A 27,650-nucleotide genomic window follows, 5' to 3' on the forward strand; every position below is an offset into this window, starting at 1 on the left:
CAAGTTTATGTGCATATGTTAAACCACTAGATTCATAAATGGACCATCTCCAACCTTGATTGCAACAAGCAATTTCACGGCCATCTGGTCTGGGTGAGCATCCCGACCATAACAGCGACAAAATGTGGCTTTAATTAACATTCATAGTCAGCATCAGTGTTCTGTGATAAAGTAGGGTAAAACAATTGGACTTATTAAAAATAAAATGACAATTAGTATGAACACCAGCTACAGTTTAAGATATTTATTAAAAGAATCTTTTTTACAGTGTTAAATACAATCTGTCAGGAAAACAAATAGATGTCCTAAAAAGGGTGATGAGGAGAGAGAGGGGTGAAATCAACTTTTATTTAATACCCCACTATTAATCCCAACCGGTACAGTATATTGCTGTATAATGTATGTCAAATTCCATGCTATAGCCACTTTGGGTATCCTCAGAATGAAGACAGGACACTGGGAACCACAAATCTGAAATCCATAGCATGTCTGTGCAAACCAATTATTATTAAGTCCTAAGAAGAATATGCTAGCTTGAGCCATGTTCCAGCAGCTTGAACCACGAAGTTCTGTATTCAAGACTTCTATCTTCCATCCGGGTGGCCATGGTGCATCTCCGGCGTGTATGTCAGAAGAACCACCATGACCCATAGGTGCAGTAACCCCTGGGAAAGAGAAATCGTCTTTTATTATGGCATGAATTAACATTGCATGTTTTGAACAAATGCTGATTATATACAATACTCACAATGTACAGGATAACAAAAATTCTGGCCATGGGGTAGCGTCTCAAGAAGATCCCCAGTCTTATGCTGAAATGACAACATCATCCATGTGTAATGTGAAGAAATGTCTCAAGAGGAAACACAAGCTATACTGTGTAGATTAGAACAATGCCACACCTGAACTTGTCAATGGTGCTGGCTGCCTTGCGTACTTGGCCGTACACTCCGGGGCTGTCCTGGTCACTAAAAAGGATTGGTGTATTCCTCTGCCGTGCCCCTGTAAAGGAAACACACAGAATAGTAAACACCCACATAAAAGAAGTCAATAATGAGGGCATACCACCAGCTTAATCAACAATGTACACAATTCTAACCACAAAAATATCCAATTGTATCCTACCTGGTCCCTCTAAGTGCCCCATGTTGATGGCTGGCCCTCCGCTCTGTCCTCCCTGAGCATTCTTCAGCTGCTGTTCCAGGCGCTCCAGCTGGAAGACCAGGGAGCTCTTCTCTGTGCCCAGAGCCTCCAGCATCGTCTGCTTCTGGATCAGCGTCTCAGTCAGTTGATGCAACCGACTCTCCAGTTCTGCCTCGCTGCTGCTGCTGAGTGCCTTGTTGGTCAGCTAGTCGGAACACAGTTCATCAAAGAGCACTTCATTAATAATGGGGACATTACACTCATTGGATATGATTTGGTTAATGCATTGTTTAGATTTTTTTTCTATTTAGCAAAAACCCTGATCACTTAATATATTTTGAAAGCTACATTTTCCCAGTAGTGTCCCTTTATGCTTTAGGATGGATTTTTATGGGTTTTATTTGACTTTTTCCCAATAATTTAATTGTGCTGTATTAAACACTACATGGAATAAGTATGTCCCTCACGGCACAAATACAGACAAATACAGGTGTATCGTTTCAGGGGTTACATTTGTGAGATTATCTGCAGATAAACCAAAACACCACCAAAAAGATGTTACAAATTTACAGGAATAGAAGTAGTTTACCTGGTTCCTGAGTTTCTGGATTTCATCCTCTCTGTCTTTGATTCTGCTCTGAAGGGTGGCTTTGGCACGGTGTTGCTCATCCTCAACGTACTGCAACTCCTGTGGCAGACATCAGTACAAATCATAGTCGGTCTTTGTTCTCAAACATAAACCAACGATTTGTTTGGGGAAACAAAATGCAGAAAATAATAATCCTCCAAACCGAACAGAATGATTACTTGTTAGCTAGTAACATACTGTAAATGCCAGCTTGTAAACTGCACCCAGCAAGCCAAATTACATCATGATGACGCTATGATGACGTCCTCCGGTGACTCTGGTGACGTTCAGGACTAGGCCAGATCACAGCCCATATGGGGATGATCTTTACGTAATTTCCAGGACGTCTTTACCAGTTGAAATAATATAGCTTATTCTGGGTCAGATCTGACTAGTTATGATATGACTTAAGTTCATCTGGCCTCAATCGGACTCTCTGATTCATCCAGGGAAGTCCATGTTAGTGTGGCAGAATTGATGTTGGTTGAAATCAGGTGATAATCTGGGCCAGATCTGACTAGTCTTGGTTTGATTTGATCTGGCCCCAATAGAGACGTCACTAATTCGTCCAGGTCCTGACCGTGCTTGCTGGGCATTGCTGCTGCAGTGTCTGCTGTATGTACACTTTCAGAGTTACATTTATTTAACTTTATTTTCTGGCTGATTCTGACACCGACTGCCAAAGTGTATGCATATACAGGTATAATGTATAGATGCTTATTCTTCATTTCTCTGACTTTTTCTTCTTATCAACTAAGAAGTATGCTACTACAGTATGCTGTTTAAGGAGCCGAAGAAAAGTAAACTATACCCTTATACCTGTATACAAGGTATAAGGAATGTGACAATAATGAAGAACCTTCACCTGTTTGTAGCGCTCCACCTCAGCCTCTGCCTCCTGTCGTACTCTATTCTGTAAAGCCTGATGGTCCTGTTGCTCCATCTGCTGCTCTCGCCACGCCTCTGCCTCCGTCATGGCCTGGTTCTCGAAATCCTGCCAGAGAAAGATAATGAAAGACATGCAAGTTTTGAACAATACAGCCAGTAGCAGTTATTGCTGGCAGGGAAATGGTTAGACTTCAAGCTTCCACCACTAAAACCCTTTCTGTTGCAATTAGTTTTTTTTACCACAACATTGTGCATCTCTGAGTTTATCTAACCTGTAATTCTGCACGGAGCGTGTGCACTTGGCCCTGCAGCTTCTGGATCTCGTCTCTCTGGAGCTCCTTCTCGTGTCGTAGCTCCTCCAGCTCCAGAGCCGTGGCACCGCTCCCATCTAGAGCCTCCAGCCCAGACCCCTCCTTCAGACTACTGATCAGCTTCTCTTTGGACTGGACAAACATGTTTACACAGCAGACAAATAACAATTAGAGAATTATAATTTTTTAAATAATGAAATACTTTTTTCCAGCGTTTTTTTCTTCTTTCCCAGGTGTAAAAAGACCATATTCTTGGAAAAGAATATTCCTGTAATAAACTAATAATACTGCATAACATTAGCACTTTTTAAGTAGTAGATGCTTGTTATTATATCACGTATACAGCTATTAGAATATCAAAGACACTTAAAATATCACTGTAATAACAATACAAATAATGACATTTATATAGCACTTTACTAAGCACTCAAAGACACTGTAAAGTCTTGTATAGACTACTTTGAAGGAGAACAGCTAAAGCCAGTAGCAGAGGACCTCTGACCTGCAGGATGCGTGAAGCTTTATGTTTGTAGTCCTGTAACTCCTGCTTGGCAGTCTCAGATGCTGCTTTGGCACTTTTCATCTGCTGCTGGAGGTCATCGGCCCTGTGCTTCTCCTCCATCACCCGTCGTTCTGCTGCAGTCACTGCCTCCGCCAGGGTCTGCCTCTCAGCCTCTACTTTGGATAACCGGGTAGCGTACTCATTCTGTTAAAAAGGTGAACAATCTTTACCATTCTAAAAAATATATATAATCAAAAAGCACACACACACACACACACACACACACACACACACACACACACACACACACACACACACACACACACACACACACACACACACACACACACACACACACACACACACACCTGCATCTGCCTATAGTTGTCCTGCTCCCTCCTGAGGGACAGTTCAGCTTCTCTCAGCCTCTCCTGTACAGTTTCAAGAGCTTGTACATGCAGGTTGTTCCCTTCTGATTGGTCCAGCATAATTCTGAACAAAAGAAAATATTTTACAATTCCAGTTTGTACAAGTACATTAAGCTTGAGAGTTAAGTGCAAGCTTTAGAAGTGACAGAAAGTGTGTGATCCTAACTAATGTCATCTGGGAGGCAATCAACACGTCTCTACAATGTAATTAAATGTAGCTGGGAGTCGCTCATTAATACGTCTCTATAAAGTACTCACAACAACAGAGCACTGTTGGTACACTGCTATAACTAAAGTAGTCCAAATTGATCATGTTGTCACAACATATTGTAACTGTGTTACTGAGAAATGTGATGGCACTGTACCTTGACCTTTCAAACTGTGCCTCCTCTAGTGCAATGTTGCGAGACTTTAGCAGCTGGTCAGCTTCATCCAGTCTGATTTTCAGAACAGCAAGCTGACCATCCTTAGCAGAGAGGGCTTCTGTGAGGTCATCAACCTGCGACCGCATGTCCCTAACTGTTCGGTCTATGCGGGACTGGTCTGAGTTCCATTTCTCTCCTCGCATACGGGTCTGGTTCAGTTCTATGAAAGGACAGCAGCTATTTAAAATCATTACAGAAGAAAGTTATGGTTGTGCTGTTATTCAGATATAACTACTATATAATGCCTATTTTTCCCCCTCCTATATAGAAATTATGATTCATAGTCACGATTACTGGTCTAAATTTTGGATAAATATTATCTAGAATTTTTGCAACCCTAAGCCCAACTAGACACTAAAATAGTATGATACATTCATGCACAATTAAGTGTGCAACTGCAAACCTAAATTAAATATTTAACCATTATCCTTGTTGCTGTTGGGCAACCAGAAACCTTGCATCTACATATTTCAACTTGGGGTTCCCAAACTGTGGTATGTGCACCCCTTGTGGTGCGCAAACACCCTCTAGGGGGTGCTTGACATGAAAACGGTAATGGCGGTTTATGTGTTAAAAAAAATGTATGTGTTATTTAGCAGCACAAACGGCAAAATCCAGTAAACCACTGTTGTAAGGAGATGTATAGAGCAGCTGCGGGAGTATACAGCAGCTGCATGTCTCTCAGTGCAGTGACATTCTGTGATTTATTTGCCATAATCATATTAAAAAATGTATCATTTTCGGCCAAATACATGGCCTGACATGGCCAATAAAGTTTGGGAACCGCTGCCTACTTCATCATACTACAGTCAGTGCCATACAAAGGTAACAGAAATAGCTTGTAGATTATTTTTTGAGTGAGCATGAAAGTGCCCAGGTCTTTCTCTTGGTTTTATGAATATTGAAGAGCTTATGATGAGATAATAACTACATTGGATCCACTGGAAACACAGGTTCTTTAGTCCATTTCCTGAAATGTAACCATTTTGGACAAAATAAGGTTTCTGCCCAACAAAGTGAAGCTATGTGTCCTCATCCTCACAACAACCTACCATCCTGCATATCTTTTGCTCTCTGGATGAGGGAAGCCATCTCCTGGTTGAGGGAGGAAACCTCACCGCGCAGCAGCTGGTTCTCCAGACGCAGACTGGACAGCACCAGGTTCTGGGGCTCCTCTGTGGGAGGAGAGGCCTCCTGTCTGGCGGAGGACTCTGTGGGAGGGGCCATGCCAGAGTCTGAACCTGAACTCTCAGGTGTTTCTGTGGCAGTGGGCGGTATCACAAAAACACAGAGCTCTGAGACAGAAATCGGTGAGACAACTGTACATAGACCATGTCTGTGCACTGTGGTCAGATTGGTTGGTGTGTAGTTTGTGATAGCCAGAAGTTTGAGGAATGAATACATTGATATGATATATATTTGTAATAATATAACTTCAATGACAAAGGCAATTTCTTCTTAAAATGTTTCCACATTGTTGTCCTCAAACAATGACACTTAGCCTTATAGCCTATATACTATACAACTTGTCAGTTAAAAGTGAGCAACTATGATACATTCATACCTGGGCTTTGATCTTTGGCAGACCCATCATCTGAGATCTTCATGCTATGAGTAGACAAAGAGCTGAGGCTTGAAGCCCGTGAGATGCCCCTGGTCGAGGGGGGAGTGGAAGGGGCCGAAGGGAGACAATGAAGAGGTGCAGCAGCGGAGAGTGGAGGGACATCAGGTGTGCTTTGTACCTCGGTGACCTCAGGGACCACCACTTTCAGAGGCTCCCGTCTCAAATCCTTCCGATCACCAGAAGGTGGGTCCGAACTGTTTAGAAAGTCAAATAGCATGTCATCGTCCACATCCTGCTCGCTCTTTTTGCGCCTCACAAACGCTGAGGAGGCTTTGACTGTGTTGGGGGTGGTGGCGTTGCTGATTGAAGTGGATACATTAGCTGTGCCAGTCAGCACCAAGTTGGATCTCTTGATGTTGGAAGCAGCTGTAGAAATAAACCTTGTAGCATCTTGCGGAGAGGCATAGGAGTGTTCTGTCACAGATGTGTCGGTCTTGTAGCCTGTGCTGCTGTATCTAGGAGTGCTCATGGAATCACCCTCATAGGATGATGAAAAGGACGATGTCCTCTGGCTCTCTTGAGTTTTACCAATGGCAGTAGCAGCGCCCTGGTCCACTTTAGTTAGGAAATCTTCAGCTTTCCCAGCCAAGTCAGTAAACCAAGACATTCTGCACCTACAGTATGGGAGAAACAAGCTAGCAGCTCATATTTACAGCTAGAGCTAGCATTTGAACTAACTAACATGGTGGTAACGTTACCAACGTATCATACGTATGCGATTTAATATCAGCATAAATAATATAAGGGGTTACGGGATACAATTATGCTGCCTGCAACTAGTATGACGCTAAACTACAAGAGGTTTAAAGTATTCTCTCTGTACCCTAAATGCTAACAGGCTAGCTAGTTCTTATGAAAAGCTACATAGACATACCCGTTATTGAACGACGTCCAAAATGCAAACGATCTCCAGTTAGTTTGCTATCGGTCAGGTTGGATTGGTGATCATGATAGAGGGGCGATACTGTTTGAAAATACACTGTCGAATGTCATCACCTGTCAAATAGGATCTTGTTGACCTGCTCGAGACTACAATACGTGGACCAGGAAGTGTTACAAGCAAAGCAAGGACCTCAAAACAGAGTGCCTTACACAGAGCCCGATTAAAAATGAGCCGGTAATTTTACTTTTTACATGCAGTAGATTATACTCTCTATTTCTAGTATATGCACATTGCACACACTGTCCTATACTAGCCTGGTTAACCACTCTCCCTTGAAATTCATTAAAAGGAAGGAATGCAATGTGATTTCAAGGGGAAGTGGTTAACCACTCAGGCTAACACAGTCCCATTTAACACACCATGAACATAAATAAAGCAAAACAGTAAGACTAGTTTGGTTGCCCTGGCACCAGGCTTGTTCTGCTGGCATTCTATTCACTCTAGTTTTGAGCTTCAAGTGCTGGCACTGCCTGGCAGGTGTGTCAGTAGACTCAGTGCAAATCAGCCTCACAGGCGTGTGTCAGGCACCTGAGCATTTCTTGTGTTTACAGTTTTCTTTATTCGCATACAGCGCATGCTCCTAGCAGAAGCAACAATACTGGTGGAAAGACTATGTGGAAAGATGCCGCGTTTGTCCCTTCAGGATAAAGCCCGTGCAATAGGGCAACTGGAAGCTGGCGTTCCAGCATACAGAGTGGCAGCATTATTTGGACAGTCCTGGTACCATTTATATTTGCTCAACGGTACTACAAACGCATCTCTGCACAGACTGAGGATCAGACTGCACAGAGCCAGTCTTCATGCTGACAGGAAGCTGCCCATCACCGTCTGGCCCGTTTGCGCTGGTGTAGCCAGCACCGACCGTGGAACTTGACATTGTGGGGCAACGTCATGTTCAGTGATGAATCGAGGTTCTGTCTGCGGAGGCTGGGTGGCAGGATCAAAGGGTGGAGACAGCATGGAGAACATATACAGATTGCCGCACAGATCGTGTGACATCTTTCCATGGGGGCAGTGTCATGGTACGGGGCGGTATTTCTCTCACAGGCAAGACAAAACTTGTCATCATTGAAGGCAATCTCAATGAGATATCGGGATGAGATTCTGGAGCCAGTGGCCCATATCTTCAGAATCTGGGACCTAATGCCGTCCTCCAGGATGACAACGCGGCCCCCACCCACACAGAGCCAGGATCATCAGAGTACCTCAAGAATTTGAGAGTAGAGGATGGAATTGCCTAGCCTGGGTAGGGGTTTACCCAGGCTAGGAATTGCCTGCCGTGAGTCCAGACCTCAACCCAATTGAACACTTGTGGGATCAGCTTGAGCGTGCTGTACGTGTTAGACTAGTGACCAATTTAACCACGTTGGCTGACTTGCAACAAATCCTGGTTGAGGAATGGGATGCCATCCCACATCAAAATGTGGCTAGGTTGGTGACCAGCATGACGAGAAGGTGCCAAGCTGTTGTGGCTGCCTATGGATCTTCCACACATTACTGACTGAGTTCACTGATTAATAGCGTAAAAATGGCCAATGTGTTTTTTTCCTTATTACTGTGGGAGAGTGCAATCATCCAATCCACTAAGTAACTCAGTTGAAACAGACACAAGACATATGAAACAGTGCCTCTTTATTTTTTCCGCACTCACTCCAAAATGCATATTTACATGGCATGCCACATCAATACAAGAACTGACTATGGACACAATTGGTAACACGTAGAATCTGCTCTGCAAGTAGGGAGGGGATTTATCCCATGAACCAAACTAGAGATAAAATAAACAACGTAATGCTTTTAATCATCCATAAAAAAAGTTTGTTTTTGTTTTCATCTTAAATCCGGCTGGTTCAAATACTTAAAAAGTGACATTATCCAGTTGACATATAATCGGACAAGATGTGTCCCATTCCTATATTCCTTTGTTTAAACAAAGGGTAAAAGTTGTAGGTTGTAGCTGAGTTATACATGGAAGATCTCCATCAGCTCTATGAAAAACCACGAGCTGCTATGCTTGGGAGGGAAACAAAGGTACAAAGTAATTCACTGATGATGAGGTAAAAGCTGATTCAGCTTCATCGAGTGTTCCGTCCAGTAATCTCAGAGTAACCTGAAAATTAAAGTCAGAGGATAATTGTCCTTGCCTGTTCACGGTCAAAATCCAAAAGCACCATCCTTCCAAAACAATATTTAAAAAAGAAATATGAAAAGAGTGTACTCCCTTACATCCAAATGAGGGAAGAGAAGTTAAATACAAACTCAAAATAACAAAAAAAAGAAATAACACAATTTAACGTCCGTGTTTGAATGCAATAACAGCAAAGAAAACGTAATCTTCTGGACATTTGTCTTCCTGGAGAGATCCTTGATAAAAACGTCTTCGCTTAATGATTAAGCTTTAGTAATCAATATGTCCTCTGTGGTAGGATGAACAGTCTCTTGTATCAACACTCACACACATCCTGTCCTCAGACTCACTCACGCATTCTCACCTTTCTCTCTCTCACGCACACACATACACACAGACTCAAACCAGTTGCACATACAATGTGGTTTTGAACAAGTGGCTCATAGCCATCAGATTAATCCCCTCCTTTTCTTGTAGTCCTCCAGATTGAGAGACCTTCGGGGGGCGCCATCCTTTATAGGAATAGCGTTTGAGCTCACGGAGAGAGACTTTGCCTCTGCAATAAAGCACACGGATATAATATTAATATTTTATAAAACAAATAAAGAGTTTACCAATAGCTGGCTGTGTCTCTTCAAAGCCTTTTCACTCAATGAAATTTCACATAATCATGACCTACATGGCATGATGAACATACTGTACATGAGAGTTCATCTCACCTGCATTAGGAACCTGTAGGTCAATCTTGACATCAAAATCATGAACTTTGAATAGGTCTTCTGAAAGATCGCTTGTTGCTTTGGGGGCATCATTGTCTTTCTTGTTAGCTTGTCCCTAGAACACAGAAAGGACAATTTAGATTATAACGTAAAGAACTCGGAATACAATTCCATTAGCATTAAAGCAGTAATAATGTGTTATCAGTTTGTCACACCACAGAATGTTAATTTATTTAATTTGGGCTAAAATGAAGCAACGTTGGCGACAGATTGTGGAAATTAAACAGTAACACTATAAATCACAAGCAAGCACCATGAGTTTCTCTGCTGTCCTGCTCCTGAGATGCACCGGACCAGCCTAGAAGAGGCTTGAGGACATTGGAACCCTCTTGTGATTTCTCTGCTGTAATGTTTGTCTAGTATTTTTTGGGGGGAGGAGGCAGGGCGCTCGGGTGGCGCAGTGGTAAACTACCTGTCAAGAGTCTAGGGAATCAAATCCAAAGACAATTGGCCCGTGGTTGGGGGAGGGAAGCTGGGCAAGGCCGGGGGGGGGGGGGGGTGATATTTGTCACTGCAGGTCTACTACGAGCTGCGGAGCGGCACCTGTCAGCAAGGAGTGTTGGGCGGGAGGGGTAGAACGAAGGCTCCATGTCCACTTTTGGAACACCCACCAAAACAAGAGATTGTAATAAACAACAATATAACAGTACGGTTTAATTACAAGTAACATGTCCATTGTAAAATGGTGAGAGTAGCCTTAAAATGCATTGTAGGCCAGCACTGTATATATATTGTATACTACTAGAATTTCGCCGCCGCAGCGCAATGGGAAGAAGGAAATAGCGGGATTTGACAGACTCCACTCCAGTATTGTGCCCTTGACATGTAGTAACGGATGGGTATTATTATTATTATTATTTTTTTAAAGATATTTTTTTTGCGGCTTACGCCTTTTATTGGTTTTTGAAGGGACAGACAGTAGGCTGACAGGAAACGGGAGAGAGATGGGGGAAGACATGCAGTAAAGGCCGTGTCGGGCTCGGGAGTCGAACCCGCGGCACACTGCGACTGGATTACCAGTCGGGTGCCCAGACGGTTACGCCACCGCCTGGGCCGGTATTATTATTATTTGTTGTATTTTCACATCAAAGGAAATTAATGTAAATGAAAATAAGCAGACATGAAACTGCTTTTTACTGTTTTTGTTTGCTTACAATAAATTACTGTTTTTGGAAACCAAAAGATGTTGAGAATGGAGCAGAACATACTGTAGTATATTTTTTGGGGGACCTTGACTGCATTATAGTAGGGCTACAATATTTTGGATTGCGGATTGCAGTGACCCCACATTGTTTGTTCGGGAACAATATTTGTAGTTACAATGAGGGCTACATGAGCCGAAGGGAGAGAAACACTTCGCCTCTCTCCAGTCCGTGCATATGGTGCTGGTACGGATCGCATCGCTGACTGACATAAACACACCGTTACAATTCAGAGGCACTTCAATAAGAAAACTCAACTAATAACGCTTGTGTGTGTTAATCTGCCCGATGCTGACGTTAGTATATAATGTTTAGATTGTTTTCCTGGCTGAATAACAACGGATCGCATCGCTGACTGACATAAACACTCCAATTCAGAGGCACCCCGCACGCACACACACACAGAATCCATGCGCCTCGGTGCGTCGCAGTTGTCATGTTTCCATGAATTAAACGGGTCGCGCAATTGTCGTGTTTACATTAATGAAACTGGTGGTGCAATTGTCGTGTTTGCATGAATTAAACGGTGTATTTATGTAATCGCGCCGCTGTCCATCCAAGTCCGAATCAGTGTGTGTGTGTCTGTGTGGGACTGTGTGTGTTGTGGAAGACGGGGAACAATGTTGCCAGGGTTGTGAATTGTAAGCGAGTTGTAGTGTGTGTAAGTAGCGTGGTGAAAGGCTTTGTTTCTGGGTCTGTTTGCTTGTTTCTGGGCCTGTTTTCATAGACCTGGCAACAGTGGCCCGTGTGTGTGTGTGTGTGTAGTGGTGTGTTCGTGTTGTTCTTCTAATGTGTGTGTGTGTAGCGTGTAACTTCCGGTGTTGCAGTAACATAAAAGCTCTCGTGGGTCACGTGGTTGGCTTTGAGCAAATGGGAGAGGGGATGTAGTGTTGCCAGGTCCGCGTATTGTAAGCGAGTGGTAGTGTGTGTAAGTAGCGTGTTGAATGGCATTGTTTCTGTGCTTGTTTTCATAGACGTGGCAACAAATTAGGCGGGGGTGTCGGTGCTTGTGGCGTGTTTGTGTTTATTATTGATATTGATATTGTTTGTGAGTCTGGACGGGAGGCGGCTTTAGTGGCAGTGCAATGACAATTTTTACGCGGGTGGTGTTGAGTGTGGGCGTGCTGCGCGACATGAGGAGATAGCCGTGGATCGACGCGGAGGGTAAGTGTGTGACGTGTTAGTGTGTTTAGTGGGTTGTTGCAGTGTGTGTTTCAGTGTGTCAGTGACGTAGTAGCTGGTGCCTTTTTTTCCTGGGTTGCGTACAGCTTTTTGGGTACACCTTTTCAATTGTATAATAGATATATTGCAAAATTGTGTGGCCAGGATATAAAATTTTGTCTCCTGGCAGTCTGTCCCTCATCCATCCATCTCTTCAGAGTGAGGCATCAAAGATCTCCAAATGGACCCTCTACAGTCTGCAGTGTCTACACTGATTCCAATCAGATATTTGGTTTTTTTCTCCACTTTCGTAGTGCATTTGGTGAATATAATTGAATTGTAATATCATTAACATGGGGTAGTGGAGGGTGTATATATGTCGAATGTTGTTACATTAGTCATATGTACCGTATACTCACTTCTAATGTGCGCATCAATCAAATTTGTAGAGCAGGTTTTGACTCGGCTACAAATATACAGTGCAACCAATCTGGACTACTGTGACTCTAAATCAGGCATTAAAGTTGTCTGAATGTGCACCCATGTTACCTGGTAGTTCCTATCCCCAGAGTTGGGATCTTGCATTGCTGACCCTGAGCCATATTTCTGGTTTAGGTGCTCAAGGATAGCTGCATGTACAGATGGGTCTCTAGCCTAAAAACACAAAAGGTCAATGGTATTAGATTACCCAGATAAATTAAACAGAATTTGATTAAATTAAATATACTGTGAAGGAAATAAAGAACACTTACATTAGACACCATAGTGGGTTTGCACTGTCTTCGGGTGAAAGGGTCCATTGGTTGGTCCTTTTTTTCTTGTCCTTCAAGCTGTGAGAAGAAGTAGTGATTAGAATTTGACCATTAAGAGACGTTGTAATACATAATTTACTGTACAAGCAAGTGAATGTTGGAACTTACAACTAAAGCCTTTTCAGATTCCACGATGTTCCAACTTCTGTTCCTCTGATTTATATAACTGGATTATAAAAAAAATAATTTAAAGTGAGTGTGAGGTAAAGCTAAACCTTTGATAAAGAGCCTTTGATGATGGTACACAGTGAAGATAGGACAGGAAACGGGGAGACAGACTAGCTAAAAACAAAGCCTGTCTTATTACTTAAAGTCTTTCTTATTAGCTAATAAAACGATGTTGTTCCTTGTTACAAACTATTACCAACCTAATGGCAGAGATGCTTTTGGTCCTCTGCCTATCAAGTGCTTCAGCTCTTTCCTCCAGCTCATTCAGTTCATCCTGGATAGATTTTGCTTGATCACCGTCTCCTCTGTCTTCTGCCATGGCCTTTAGTCAAACATAAACAAAGAGGGATCGGCCCAGTCAGAAGGTTCATGGTGGTTATATCCCAAACCGGTCAATTTGTGCTGCAACAAAGCAGATTAAGAACTCTAAAATACACAATAAATATACATAGGACAAAGACATCCAGATAATAATCATATTAATCAATCATGCCATTATAATCATGTGTTCACAGTCCACACAGCAAGACAACAACCAACCACCCACCTACTCATAGACAGCAAACCACGACCATATTGCACAATAGGAAAAAAATCTTAAAGTTAAAAAAAAAACAGTTCATCACCATCCTCCCAAGATGGTGATGGGCCTGTAAACTGTCCCCACAACTGAACAACAGCAATCTCCTTCTGCTTCCATTATTGATGGCACGAATGGAAGTAGGTACGGTATAAATGAGAATTTGTACCCGTTGTTTCTAGTTGCAGGGACCTTTAACCATTGGCCGTAAGGCAAGAGCCTGTATTCAGGGGAGAGGAGAGCTTTCAGCTCTAATACGTGTCATATGACTCAGACAGAACACTGTCACACAGAGGCAGCACATACAAACAGAGAACTTAATGTTTCTAATATATTTCCCAGTACCTTATCTTTGAGGAGAGAAGTTTTCTTCATGGCATAATTTGGTGGAGCCTTTCGAAATCTGTCCTTCTCTTTCACAATCTGAAGAAAAGTAAATGCAAAGATTAGATTTTTCTGCTCTGCATGTTTCAGACCAGAACATAGACAAAGCATAGAGTGACAAACATACATCTTCTATGTCTTTATCATTGAACTTATAGTTCATGGCCTCTTTGATGGACTGCTCTTTTTTGGTGATTTCATCAAGATTTGGGACTTGCATCCCAGCAACCATCATCTGCAAAGATCAAAGAAACATTTTTTGTTTTGTATTTCAGGGTTGACAGATCTTGCAATGTCTCATTAAAAGCTTTGAAGTTTCATGTATAGAGTATATTAATTATTTCCAAACTACAACCCATTACTTACCGCCTCTTTCCACTTCATAAACTCATTGTCTGTGAACTCCTGATTTGACACAAACTCAAGTCTGAAGACACGTGTGTCACCTCCATGCCTGTCAAATATGAATAAGATTCAAAGTCACACATTCAGGGAGTAGAGGTTAATTGTAGAAAACATTGATTGTTAGTCGGAATCTAAGATTCCTACCTTAATTGTAACCCTTTGTTTGTTCTTGTTGTTCCAAGCTGGTAAACTTTAGCCGTCTCTACCACATCCACTATTTCAGCAACCTTTCAATGGCCAGGGAGGAATATAATTACACAATTTAATTTAAGCAGGCAATTGTATTGATAATCTTGATGAGCCAGGCCACCGTTGTAAAAAATAAACTGTTCTTAACTTGTCTGCATGGTTAAAGGTTAAATAAATTATTTCAAAAGACATGACCAAAAGCAAGATGTTAGAGGTAACATACCCTGTAAACTGGTTTACTACTGCTGTTCCCAATACCTATCCTAACGAAGCACCCAGTCACAGTCTTGGCAAAGAAGGGCATGTGGCACCAGCGTTCCAACTTGTGTCTGGACAAGCGAACTCTGTTGAGTTCATCTGGGAGTGACACTGGTTGGGACTTTGGTGGAGTCTCCTCTTTCCTAAAATGGTGAGAGAGATATGGAGGCAGAGATTGAGAACAGAGATATGAGCAAAACTTTAGATAAACTAGAAAGACAAGACATCCAGAGATACACTTTTGGAATTCCAGAGGAGAATAACAGGGTTTAATCAACATAAAGGTTCTATGTAGAGGTCATTGGAGATTTGGTGTGGCAGCGATGATGTGACACGCAGTTGATACGCAGTCACGCAGTGTTGGGAAATATTACATAGAAATGAATACTATGCTTATTACTCCTTTAAAAAGTAATTATATTACTCATTAATTGTATCAAGAGTAATATTATAGGAACATTAGTACATGCACTGTGGAAAACTTAGGTTGGGTTGCTCCATAAATAATACACAATAAAAACAATACATAAATAACAATACTAAACTAATAACACAGCCCTACGATAATTTCTCAAATAAGGTTAAAAACATCCCTTGTTAGCAGCTCAACCACTGAAACCAAAACAAACGTCCAACACAGATAAGCAATAAGCCACAAGAGGTCTCAGGTTACCATCTACTTATGCCTCTCAGCCATTATAAAATCCATGGTAAACTGGGACCTCGCGTGGCTAATTGCTTTTCTAAAACGGTTACAAACATATGAGTAAAATTACAGTTTTGGCAGAGTAATAGGTTACATTACTACTGAGTAAAGTATTATTACAGTAATTTATGTCTATCGGCTCCCTTTCCGTTCACTACAGTAGCATTTGTAAAGTTGACTGTAGACTGTCATCATGTTATTAAAGCAGAAGTTATATACATTTCAAATGTAGGTCAAAAGGGAGATACGATATGCTCATCAAAATAGAGATACATGAATGGTGGTTTGAGTTAGACACCAATTCTGGGGTGTCTAACATCTATCAGGTGCTAGGTCAGGCAATCAAATAGACATAAACAGACATAAACATACTGGCTCTTTGTTAGCAGTTGAGACGAATAACAGTGAGTCCATAATAATTATCCATAATTTATAAAATATGGATAAGGGGTCAGGACAGATAGGCCTCAGAATAAATTATGGACTTAAATGGTTCTTCGTTACAACTGCTCAGTTAGTTCTTCTCTCATACTTACTCGTCATCATCGTAAGATGAAGAGCGTGAACTCCGGTCACTTTTTATAGATGATTTGTCATCATCTTCCTCTTCCTCTTCTTCATCATCAGAATACACTTCGCTTGTCTTTAGGGGCTGACGTTTAGCCAGCAGTTCAGCTGTTTGCCAGAGAAGTCACAGATCAGCATATGAATGTCCCAACCTCTTCATTGCCAGAACAATAACAATAAGGGGCTATATAACACAAAAATAGAAATAGGACTATGACCGTGTGCCAACCTGTTCTGTTTTTCTTCTTCTCACGCTCAGCTTTCAGTTCTTCCATGGCCAGGGACTTCTTATCAAGCTTTTCGTCACGTTTGGATCGTCTCTCCTTATTGTGTGACGTGACCTAGAGAAGGGTGGAAGTTGTAAGTAAGTAATAAGTAAGTAGCCTTGCCGAGCCATGAGGCCCATAGGGCAGGAGCGTGAGGCAGCTTGATGTACAAGTACACCCCCTGGACCCCGCTAGTATGTCGCAGGGAAGTTGTAAAGACAATGAGAAAGTCGATTCCCGGGCTGGCTCGACCATTTGCTGCATGTCACTCCCCTACTCTCTCTCTCCCCCACTTTTCCAATTTCTCCCATTTCAAACTAGACAAGTTTGCTAGTAACAAAATAACAATACTTGTGTTTGGAGAAATAAAGTAAAACAAACTGGCAAAGATCTGCAGAAAAAAGAAAGGGAAAACGAACGCAGTGCGCTCTCTTTCACACAAACAACAGCTCCAGCTCATTCTGTCAAGATTACATGATAAAAGCATGGATAAAAGCGTCTGCTAAATGACTGTATGTAATGTAATGTTTCATAAATCGATTTTTTTCCTCCTGAAAACAGCTGATTGACTCGAACACTAAACGAGAATATAGTGCTGTGGTGATTTTATCTATGACTCATAGATACATACATTGTACAAAAACTGTAGAGTAAATCTTGAAAAAACAAGAGGGTGGCCGCACAGCAGGTAAGCCAAAAATGAATTAAACGTTTCGGCGGTTAAGCCTTCATCATTCCCTGATGAAGGCTTAACTGCCGAAACGTTAGATTCATTTTTGTCTTACCTGCTGTCCTAATAAAATATTGGCACTCTGGCTATTGGCGTGTGTGGCCACCCTCTTGTTTTTTCAAGATTTACTCATAGATACATACATACATACTTTGGATGATTTGAACATGGGCTTTTAAACACCCTGAGCGGCATAAACGGAGTAACTCGACGCTCAGGACGGAGATTAATCACAGGACAGAACTTTATTGATATCATAAACGAGCGCACCGCTCCACAGGCTGGGAGCGCCTGTTGTGCAACATTTGATGTTATTTCCGGTTGGGACGTCATCCAAAATGTCGTCCCCCCCCCCCATTTCACCGGATGAGATCGAAAATCTTAACACGTGAATAACTTTTGATCTAAATCAATCCGTCCAATTCTAACCAAAGATTATGTTTTTGACGGCCCATCGCGGTCCCGTCGCTAGTCGCGTTAGAATCATACCTCCCGTTGTTGTTGATCGCCTCGGGGTTGTTTTGGCTACATCTAGCTACTTCAGCTATATCCAAGATGGCGCCTGATGCACCTTGAAATGTTCTCCGTTGCTGCAAATCGCTGTGCGCTCTGATTTAACCCATTTAGACCAGAGGACGATTCCACAAATGTCTTCTAAATCCTGACAGTTTTCTGAAAAACCTATGTTTCTATGTCAGTGGTTCTCAACCTTTTTCATGTCAAGGACCCCCAGAATAATCTGTATTTGGCCGCAGACCCCCATCTGAAAATATGTAGTTCCAGGGACCTCCCAGGCTCCCACAAGCAAAGATATGAGTTAAAAATGTTCGCTGTGAAAGCATTATATTCACAGATTTGCGCTCGTATCGCGGCACTCGGTGCCGCGCTATGAGCTTGTAGATCTGCTAGTTTTCAATAGCTACAGTATATCATAATGCTTAAAACACCAAGAAGGGTTTCCAGTATGAGTAACCAGCATCACTCTTAACACATTTTGTGCCCAAAATTAAATAACTCAGAAACTATAAAACATTTCAAAGTAAAAAGTTCCAGCATGTGTCTCCACAGTCAGCTGAATTATAAAAAATGTGAATGGATTTTCTAGGTGAAAGTGATTTTGGGCAGTTTTGCGTGGGCTCTCAATGTGTTAAGAACAAATCAAACAGAGCCACCCATAACCAATGTGTGAAATGCCAGCAGAACTGTACTAACCACTTGTGTGTCTTGGACCTGAGATAGCTTCCTTTTTTCTTGCTCTTCCTCCTGCTTCTTTTTTTTCTCCTCCTTTTCTTTCTTCTTTGCAGTCTTCAGTTTCTTTTTAATTTCAAACCTGTTGGAGAAAAACAACATTAAAAACCGGACACACGGGTTCCGCTTCCGCTACCGAAAGGATGACACCCTAAACAACGAGGTCTCCGACGGTTTTATCTAAATAAGACCCTAAAATAATTGAATTCTATTGATCAGAACTTCAAGAAAATATCCTAAATAATGAAAGGATCGGTAAAAGTAGGAGAACCCTGAACGACACCGAAATTGAACGTGATTCGAGACGGAGAAGTAGCCGGAGCAACTCTCGTGAGAGCAGGAGTGGACCTGGTGAAACGTAGTAGAGACCCGGACAGGAGTCAACCCACAGAGCCTAGTCCTTCCACATGCCAGAATCTGGTTCTCCCAGTCCTGGCAGAGTAGTTCCGGAGCAACGGATTGTGTGGCCTTGGTCTTGCCCTATTAGCCCTAATGGGACTGATCGAGGGTAGCTACTGGGACGTAAATTGGGACTTGATCACCCCAGCTGGGTCACCTGAGTGAGGGGTATGATGTTCGAGAGACCCAAAACCCTGATGACCTTGGGATACATCACTGAGGATACGTCCCAGGTGCATCCATGCGATGTGTTTTAGTTCTGGTCAAGTTCGGGAGCTACCTGACAAAGGAAGACGTACTTCACTTTCTCTTTTATTGGACTTTAACATGTCTAACATGCAGCCACACAGGTCCCCACTACAGCTGCAATGTGGGACTCTTCCCTGCCGGGACTTTGACTTTACAAAAACAGCACACACCAAACAACACTTGCAATCGACAATCCACACTGTTTGGACTCTGTAGTGTTGTTGTACTGTAATGTGATGCGAAATATTTTTCTCAGGTAAAATATACCCAGGTTTACTGATGGTGTGACAAAAGGGTTTAGTGTTCTGGGATTAAACCTTATCGGTTTAAATAATCTCATACATAAATGACGCATGAGCCTGTTCGATCTCGTTTGTTGGGTGAACTATTAATTTAACTTAGTTTTAGTATGCTTGTTCACTACACCCGCCATACTACACAGTATGAACCCATTATCGTATCAAAGCGTGGGTTGACAGTGACATCCCTAGTCTGGACAGTGAGCTGAACATGCAAATTTAGTATACAGCACATTTAGGTTAAATGAATATTGTACTAAAACACTAGAATACCACGTTTAAAATGACTAATATTTAAATTTAAATTATGCACTTACCGTCTTTTTAGCACCTCTCTCTTCTCAATTCGGTTGAACAGCTCCTGTTCTCTTTCCTTCTCTGTCATCTGTTCCAGCCGAGCTCTGTCCTCCTCATCTCCCATCAGGTCGTCACCATAACCGTCCCGGAAAACATCGTCCTCAGAGGAAGAGTCTGAGTCCGAACTGGAGGAGGAACTGTTGCTTTCTGAATCCGAGACCTCGCCTGATAGGGAGAAAATAAGTCCATGATAATAGTGCTTGACATTAACTTTTTGATGCGCTTGTCATTCGGACAAGTACATTTCCCATTCACTTGTCCGGGCACAAAAGTCACTTGTCCGGAGCACAAGCACATACAAATACATTTTAAATCAACTAAACTATAAGTTGGTTTTGGTGAATACATGTTTGAATATTAGATGTATATTCTGTTTACAAGTTAATAGCCGTAGAATGTCTGTGATCTTGCATAAATTTCATGTATTCCAAATACAGTCATAGATCCGTCGTTCTAGGCAGGGCTATTAACAATATTATATTGGAAAGGTGATTATTAGGAAAGCAAGACAAATGCCAGACAATATTGTTTGCTGCTTGGAGGAGTCATAGAAAAAGTGAAACCATGAGTCACTTGTCCAACAGACCAGAAAGATATTTTACTTGTCCCGGACAACAAGACAAGCCTTGTAATGTAAAGCCCTGATGATAGGCTCCCCTTCTTCAAATAGTCACCAGTACACTGTATGCATTATGGGGATACATGGGGATCATTTACACATTTAGGCTAACTGACACCCTTATTCAAGGTACCTACAATTAATAAAACATACCGTATTTTGCCGAATATAAGACGACTGTGATTATAAGACGAGCCCCATTTTTTTTTTTTTTTCATTTGCATCTGGGTGACAGCAGACTGCGGGGCGAGTGGTATGGGGGGTCTGATCAACATATGGAATGAATTCTGTACTGGCCGTATGGAGCGTGTCTTGAGTGTACAGAGTTTGTTGAGGTCAGATCAACATATGGAATGTCAGAACAGGCTCACCGCGGGTGCTGCTTTAACATGATGCAGAGGGATTGCATCGTCGGCCGTGGAATAAACCTTGTTTTGGCCAAAAATGTTATCTGGGACAAGGAATAGGAGATATAGGCGATTGAAAGAAATGGGTGATTATGGCCACGATGATTTTAATGCCGCAATCCTGTGTTATTGACAGCACCAGCTAGCAACCAGATGCTAACGTGAGTAGCATTATGACTTGATCCATTGAATGCACTATAAAAGTGCAATTGCTGTAGCGCTACGCCAATGGCGTTAAGGGTAGCATTGATTAATTGGCTTTAATTGACGTACAATAATGGCAATGGCACCAAGTGGGTTAATGATGCCTCCTCCCAACACATGAGCCCACATATTGTCCGTCAACGGCACAGACACACATAAGTGTGTGCACACGCTCAGACAAACAAGCCATCAAAGACCCCTACAGTGTAGAAGAGGGGGGGGGGGGGGGGGGGGGAGTAAAGTAAATAGTCCACATCTCCCAAATACAGATTAGTTGCTGCCCTAAATGCCAGCTAGGATAAGTAGGATAAGATGAGTCACCTAATGACAGCCACAAGAAATTATTCTACAAATGAACAAGGTACATTAGACCAAAGCAGCACTGCAGAATACTAACTGTGAAAAAAGAGGGAGCATATAATGTCCATCCATACCATCAACAGCTGTTGGTATGCCTTGCACTGTCCCTCTACTCTATGAGGTCCGATAATACACCATCTGAACTTCTGAAGAAGTTATGTTATATTCTGACTGTGGAGAAGGCTTACAAGGAATATTATTTGGAAGAACAAAGGGGTTCCACTGCGACCAACTTGCCCTCAAGCCAAATTCAGGCTGGTCCGTGCATCCGGTGTGACTGGTATGTGTAGAAGGAGGAAGGCACTGGAGCAAATGGACAATTAAACCTGATGAAGATGTATCGACATCAAAACAGTTTTCTCCAGTGCTTTCTTTCTTCTGAATATCCTTTGGTACCATTCTTTTCTCCCCACATTTCACCCCAGATGCAACTTACCCTCCTCTGGAGCAGAGCTCTCAGCTGAACTGTCTCCATCGGAGCTACCAGACGCTGCTGCTTTATTTACTTTCTTCTTTGTAGTGTTCTTCTTATCCGACCCTTTCCCTTGCTTAACCTTCTTCTTGCCTTTGGTGCCACCGACAGTCCACTGTACAAAGAATTGAAACATTCTGTGTATATCATCAAATAATATGTTTTGTTTACATTTTTATTTTTCACAAAAATAAAGACAAGAGGTTTATACTGTGAGGAAATTTGAAGTTAATGTGAAAGAATTCCAAGTAAACTAATGTGCATTGAAGTCTGAAAAGAGATGGCACTAGGAGAATGATTGATTTGCTTGTATGGGCTCAATTTTCAACTAAAAGGCAAGCCATACTTGGGAGAATACTATTCAAATCTGGTAGACACATTAATTTGTTGTCATACCTCATCATCACTATCCGACGTCTCAGAGTCTGTAGAAGCAGCAGGCTTACTGACTGGCTCTTCATGTTCACCTGAGTCAACTCTCTTCCTCTTTGCCAATGACAAAAGCTCCTGTAATTTAAAGGGAATATGGTTTAGTCAGTGAAATCCCAGGAATTGTATTTTAATTTATAGAAAATAACACTGCAGAAACACAAGGTGGTTGCACAAACATCTGGCCGTCATAGCTGTCTTGATCAAAAAGTACATCCGAAAAGCATGACCACATACTGATTGATTGAAGAGGGTCTGAGATACCCAGAAAAGCACTATGACTTGTTTACATTGGGGACCTCTGATTAACAGTCTAACAGATAGACACTTGATACTGTTACATAGTACAAAATACAAATCAACAGCAGTTTGCTTGATGGAATTAGAAAAGCACAGTATGCCCCCATGCTGGTTTCAACAAGTGACTGCATGTGTTTTGTTTACACATGAGGGCTACATGGCTACCTGTGTGTGCACTGTCCCCGCCACAAAATATTCTGGGGGAAAACACTTAAACCAGGTGCAACCCTGTGGGATTAAATTCAACTCTAAGATTAGAGAGAACACTTGGTAAAATAGCTGGCTGAAGTTTGTCAACAACACCGAAATAGAATTCTGTCTCTGCGCCCATGACGTCATTCGAGATAAGGTACAGTAAATCGAATGCGACTCATTGCAGACGTTTGCTGCCTAAACACCCCGCAACAACCATAAAGCTGGTGTTCTAATACTAATAGCAAACATCCGTACTAGAGTTAAGTGTGAAGCAGTCTGGTACAGAACCAGTCCGTGCCGAGCCGAGCCTTTGGCGCGGTGTTTTCCTGCTTCATAATGTAATGTTGTGTTCTTGAGATGCAACACTGGCGTAGCTAACCCTAGCTAGCTAGCTAGCTAGCTAGCTAAAGCAAAAAGCAACCTAAAACTTGGCAAAATAATAGCATTCTGTTGCAGAGATATGGGGGGTCCATTAATTTAAGCAAACGAGCAACACTAAAAACAAAACTGCTGCACTTGAGGGAATCCAGGGGGATAACACCACCACAGTTTAAGTATCGTGTTCCAGTAAATAGACTGAGCCCACTCTCAGCTTTACCAAGGCAAGGCCAGGCAAAGCACAACCAGGGGCTAGCTGGCACCCCATTAGCTTCACCTCAAAGTGTTGACAACATAAACAATGAACATTGCGACAAAATAAGACTCGTCGTGTTCCGTTACCTGATCCAAGTTATCGTCGCTAGCACTTTCATCGGAATCAGAGTCAATCACGACGCGACCTTTCCGTTTCTTTACATTAACCATGATTAGCGAGGAGGCTAACGTGCTACATCTGCTAGACTGTGTCGTCTGAATGTTTGATGGTAAACCAGCGGACGGCCGCACGCAACGAACGGCGCTACGCAGACATTACAGAGCATGCGCAGTTGCGCACTCAAAAATAAATAAATCACGCGCGCGCACACACACGAATATTTGTCAAACAAACGTAAATAAACAGAATAATCAAAATCATAGGACCACAATGGAACCAATTAACTTATTTTTACTACTGTGCTGTCAGCTGTTTACAAACTGTTAATAAAGTAATCAATCAATCAATGCACCAACAACAGCTTTCTGTATACAAATTCATATTATTGTTAGTTTGTATTACTGTCAACCACTGGCAATGTAAACGTATGTTTTCTCATGCCAATAAAGCCCTTTGAAATTTGAATTGAAAATTGAATTGTGTGTGTGCGTGTGCGTGTGTGTGTTTCGGCGCGCGCGTGCATGTGACAACAACAATAACAAAGATAACAAACGATCTTTACCGAGTGTGTCACTCACTGTCAGGACTGGGAACATTGGTGCACCGGGGGTGCGTTCAGGTCAGGACACTTTTGTTCAGAAGTTGAACGAGATCAGAACCAATCATCAGAAGTAAGAACGAAAGAAAAATATGTTCCTTCCGTGCTTCCGTAACTTAGAGCTGCTGTTGAACGCAGCCCATTTCCGCTGCTGCTCTGAATCTGTGCGACCTTGATTATGTTCGCGCGTGGATATTACATTAGTACCACCCAAACAACACATTGCTCGGTTTAAGGTTATATTGTATTTGTTAAACAACAAATAACTCACTTTGCGCATATTGGGAAACATATCAACCCATAAAACAAGATACTCGTATGTCGTATCACTAGTATGACTCTATACTCTATGGTATGACTCCTGTAGTAGGTCCAGCATTTCCAATGCTGTATTAATGAAGCCATGGTGACCATGTCCAGCTACCGTAGGTAAGTTAAATCGTTATTGCGTATTATATATAACAACTGAGTGAAGTCGATTGGATCCAAAAATATGTATTAAATCCGCAAATCCCTATTACATGTGCATTATGCATAATCCTGATGTAATAGTACGTGTGGCATTGGCTATCCTGGATTCCATATTTGGACACACTCACTGATGTGACTTGACGTCATGATATGATTAATAGATATGGGCATCTATGCTAAATCGTGAGGTACAGCATGCACTGCATTGGGCAGAATCGTCCTGTAGTTAATACAGAGACAGATTCAATTCTAAAGCTCACTTTAAAAGCAAGGTTATTTTAATTCAGATTTAAGTTCTATACAATGTCTCTTTCTTCCCAACAGGAAATCGCTGCATTGACAAGTAAAAATGTCCCTGTCAAGGATTCTTCATCTTCCTCCAGTGAGGCTGATAGCTTCCATGCACCATAGGAAGATCTTGGTCCATTGCATCTCTCCTGTATCTGTGGCCACACGGTCTATGATTCAGGGTGAATACAGACGGCCCGGTCAGACCAAAGACACCACTCCTCCTTGGAAGATCAAAGTAGACTTCGAAAAAGGTTTGGAGGGTATCAAGAAGACCTTTACACTGTTGAAAAAAGAGTTTTCCGACCGTTGGATCGGTCCAGAGGGGAAATCACTTACTGAACATATACTTGAACAGACTCTAGTAATATGGGAATTCAGAGGGCCAGAGAACCTGGAGCAGTGGACGGTGTCCTCGGACCGTGAGATAGGAGGCCAGAGTGAAGCCTACATGAAACTTGGAAGGAACAACAATACCTGTTTTTTCTATGGGACTCTGTGTTCTGCTCCTCCAAAGGATGGAGAAACACGTTACAGTGGATACTGTACAATGCGCTCAAAGCAACCACTGGTTAGTAATGTATCCCCTATCCAGTGATGCTGCTCACTAGCCGGCTTTAGCCAGACCGATAACGTGAATTCACTCTCGCTTCCTCCCCAGGAAGATGTGTCAGTGAATCCACATTATGGCCAAAGCCAGGCTAGCTGCTCAATGCTCGTTTCATCTAGTGTGAATTAAATCGATCAGGGTGGGAAGTTAATTATAACTGGCTGGTCCACTGAAGGATTCATAATTTGTCCAGAACACTTGCCTACTCAAATTCAAGACTTGTTTTAATCATATTTTAATTGAGTTGACTTATTTTATATTATATTAGTTTAATTGAAAGCATTTTGTTTTTGCCTCTACATGTTCTATTAACCCATCAAGAACTGAGGCTGATTCTACAAATGCCTTGTAAATTAGTAGTTCTCAAACTGTTTCATGCCAAGGGCCTCTTCAAGATAAAAATCATGTGAAGTGAGGGGAGCTCTTATCGTCATACATCACATTGACATTCCGTGGTCAGCCATTTCAAATCATCTCAAATTTGGTACACACAAAGCTGGGCATAGGAGGGGCTAGCACCCCTAAAATAAATAATGTCACGGCACGAAGTAACGCAATGTGAGCTTGTTCATCTGCTATTTTTGAATAGCCAGCTAAAATTTAAAATTACATGGATGCTTTCCCGGTTTTGATGGATTAATGGACACATCTTCAAATCATTTTCTTAATAGTGACTATCATCCATATTTAGACACGTTTTTTAACTGTTTGTAGATGTGTCACTAATTACTAATTATATGTAAAGAAGGAAAACGATATGCACATCCCAGTATATCGTGTGTGGACATTCCACTTTTTTCTTCATTCACTAATTAACCCTAAAATATTCCATTTGTAGGCTTCATTTGAGAGGAAGAAGCACTATGATTGGTCCGGATTCAACACACTTCATCTACGAGTGCGCGGTGATGGACGCCCATGGATGATCAATATTGCAGCAGAAACCTACTTTTCCCACCAGAAAGATGATGTATACAGTTACTTCTTGTATACCAGAGGGGGGCCCTACTGGCAAGATATCAAGGTATACCCCATCCTTCACCATTTGAGGCTTCAGTCAGTTGTTTTTACTCTCCTTTGGTTTGCATTAAAAGACACGTGAATCATTGTACAGATACCAAAAACAGCTGTTAGCATTACTTATTTTACCTTTGGAAATGCCTTTACAATCTAATCTTCACATGTGGAAACTGACACAACCGTTTTGGAATGGGGTGCCTGGTGGTGGCTCAGCTCGTTAGTGCATTTGCGTTTAGCTGACACACCTGTAGTGTCTAAATTGTTTTGAGTTCTAATCCAACTCCCGTTGTCTCCCCTCTCTGTCCCGTGTCCTGTCACTACACTTTCCAATCTAAAAGTGTAAAATGCTTAAAATAATCTTAAAGGAAACCTTTAAAATATCCCCTACTCCTTTGCAGATACCATTCTCCAAGTTCTTCCTGGCACATCGTGGAAGAATACAAGATGACCAACATCCACTCTGGCTCGACAAGGTAGTACATATTTTTTGCTAAGTAACTTATAAGTAAAAACATACATACACTATATATATATACTTCACTATATGAAATATGCTATAACAATGCCATGAGGTTACCAGGCTCAAATTGTAGCAGTTATTCTTTGCTAAAACCTGTCTTTGTAGACATGCTTATTTTGCTATGGAAAAGATGTGAATCCACCTGTAAAATATGCATTTCTACCAGAGCTACATGTGTGAATACAACACACTAAATTAATTCGACCACACTTCTTAATTTCCGCAGATAAACACAATTGGATTTACTTTGGGAGACAAAGCGGATGGCCCATTCCAGCTGGAGATAGATTACCTTGGCGTCTGTAAAGATTATGCACATACAGAAGAGTTTGCCTATGAGGTCTACAAGAGGAACCCTGAAGTCTGAGAAGCATCACTGTACAGCCCCATTAAATAAAATCCAACAGTCAACAACCAAAGTTAGATCTATAGAACACAATGTAAAAAGACTATAAATATAGTCATGATCTTGTATTGACAGATTATATTTTACATTATAGATCATGATTAAAGCAAGATAGTTAATAAATCTATAAATGTTTGACTTTTCTCCCATTTTCTACAGACTTTTTGTTCCATGTATATTGTATTTGGTAAGGGTAGGCATACAGTAATTGTCATAAT

General features: G+C 41.8%; 3 protein-coding genes across 4 annotated transcripts; 1 reads left to right on the top strand and 2 right to left on the bottom strand.

Moving 5' to 3' along the window:
* Nucleotides 1–229: 229 nt before the first annotated feature.
* golga5 (golgin A5) lies at nt 230–7,432 on the bottom strand. The gene is made up of 13 exons (XM_079528166.1): nt 6,824–7,432; nt 5,890–6,563; nt 5,378–5,584; nt 4,266–4,485; nt 3,841–3,964; nt 3,473–3,676; nt 2,932–3,102; nt 2,637–2,765; nt 1,733–1,831; nt 1,126–1,348; nt 903–1,002; nt 749–812; nt 230–665 (listed from the first exon to the last, which is right to left on the bottom strand). The coding sequence occupies exons 2-13, from the start codon at nt 6,554–6,556 to the stop codon at nt 585–587; spliced, it is 2,289 nt and encodes a 762-aa protein (XP_079384292.1). The 5' UTR covers nt 6,557–6,563; nt 6,824–7,432; the 3' UTR covers nt 230–584.
* A 1,075-nt stretch (nt 7,433–8,507) lies between these two features.
* Nucleotides 8,508–23,667, bottom strand: rtf1 (RTF1 homolog, Paf1/RNA polymerase II complex component). The gene is made up of 18 exons (XM_079528483.1): nt 23,486–23,667; nt 22,238–22,348; nt 21,806–21,956; nt 19,740–19,944; nt 18,440–18,557; nt 16,461–16,572; nt 16,201–16,339; nt 14,924–15,101; nt 14,656–14,738; nt 14,473–14,560; nt 14,234–14,341; nt 14,068–14,145; nt 13,343–13,464; nt 13,083–13,140; nt 12,915–12,992; nt 12,712–12,816; nt 9,740–9,854; nt 8,508–9,576 (listed from the first exon to the last, which is right to left on the bottom strand). The coding sequence occupies exons 1-18, from the start codon at nt 23,567–23,569 to the stop codon at nt 9,470–9,472; spliced, it is 2,040 nt and encodes a 679-aa protein (XP_079384609.1). The 5' UTR covers nt 23,570–23,667; the 3' UTR covers nt 8,508–9,469.
* On the top strand, nt 22,899–27,556 carry ndufaf1 (NADH:ubiquinone oxidoreductase complex assembly factor 1). 2 transcript variants are annotated; one of them, XM_079528487.1, is made up of 5 exons: nt 22,899–22,919; nt 24,913–25,447; nt 26,325–26,510; nt 26,905–26,979; nt 27,253–27,556. In XM_079528487.1, exons 2-5 carry the CDS (start codon nt 24,938–24,940, stop codon nt 27,391–27,393), a joined length of 912 nt encoding a protein of 303 aa, XP_079384613.1. In that variant the 5' UTR covers nt 22,899–22,919; nt 24,913–24,937; the 3' UTR covers nt 27,394–27,556. The 2 variants fall into 2 exon arrangements, with proteins under 2 accessions (XP_079384613.1, XP_079384612.1); XM_079528486.1 differs by lacking the exon at nt 22,899–22,919 and adding an exon at nt 24,235–24,546.
* The last annotated feature ends 94 nt before the right edge of the window (nt 27,557–27,650 follow it).

This window comes from Electrona antarctica, assembly GCF_951216825.1.
Source record: "Electrona antarctica genome assembly, chromosome: 18".
Taxonomy (NCBI): Eukaryota; Metazoa; Chordata; class Actinopteri; order Myctophiformes; family Myctophidae; genus Electrona; species Electrona antarctica.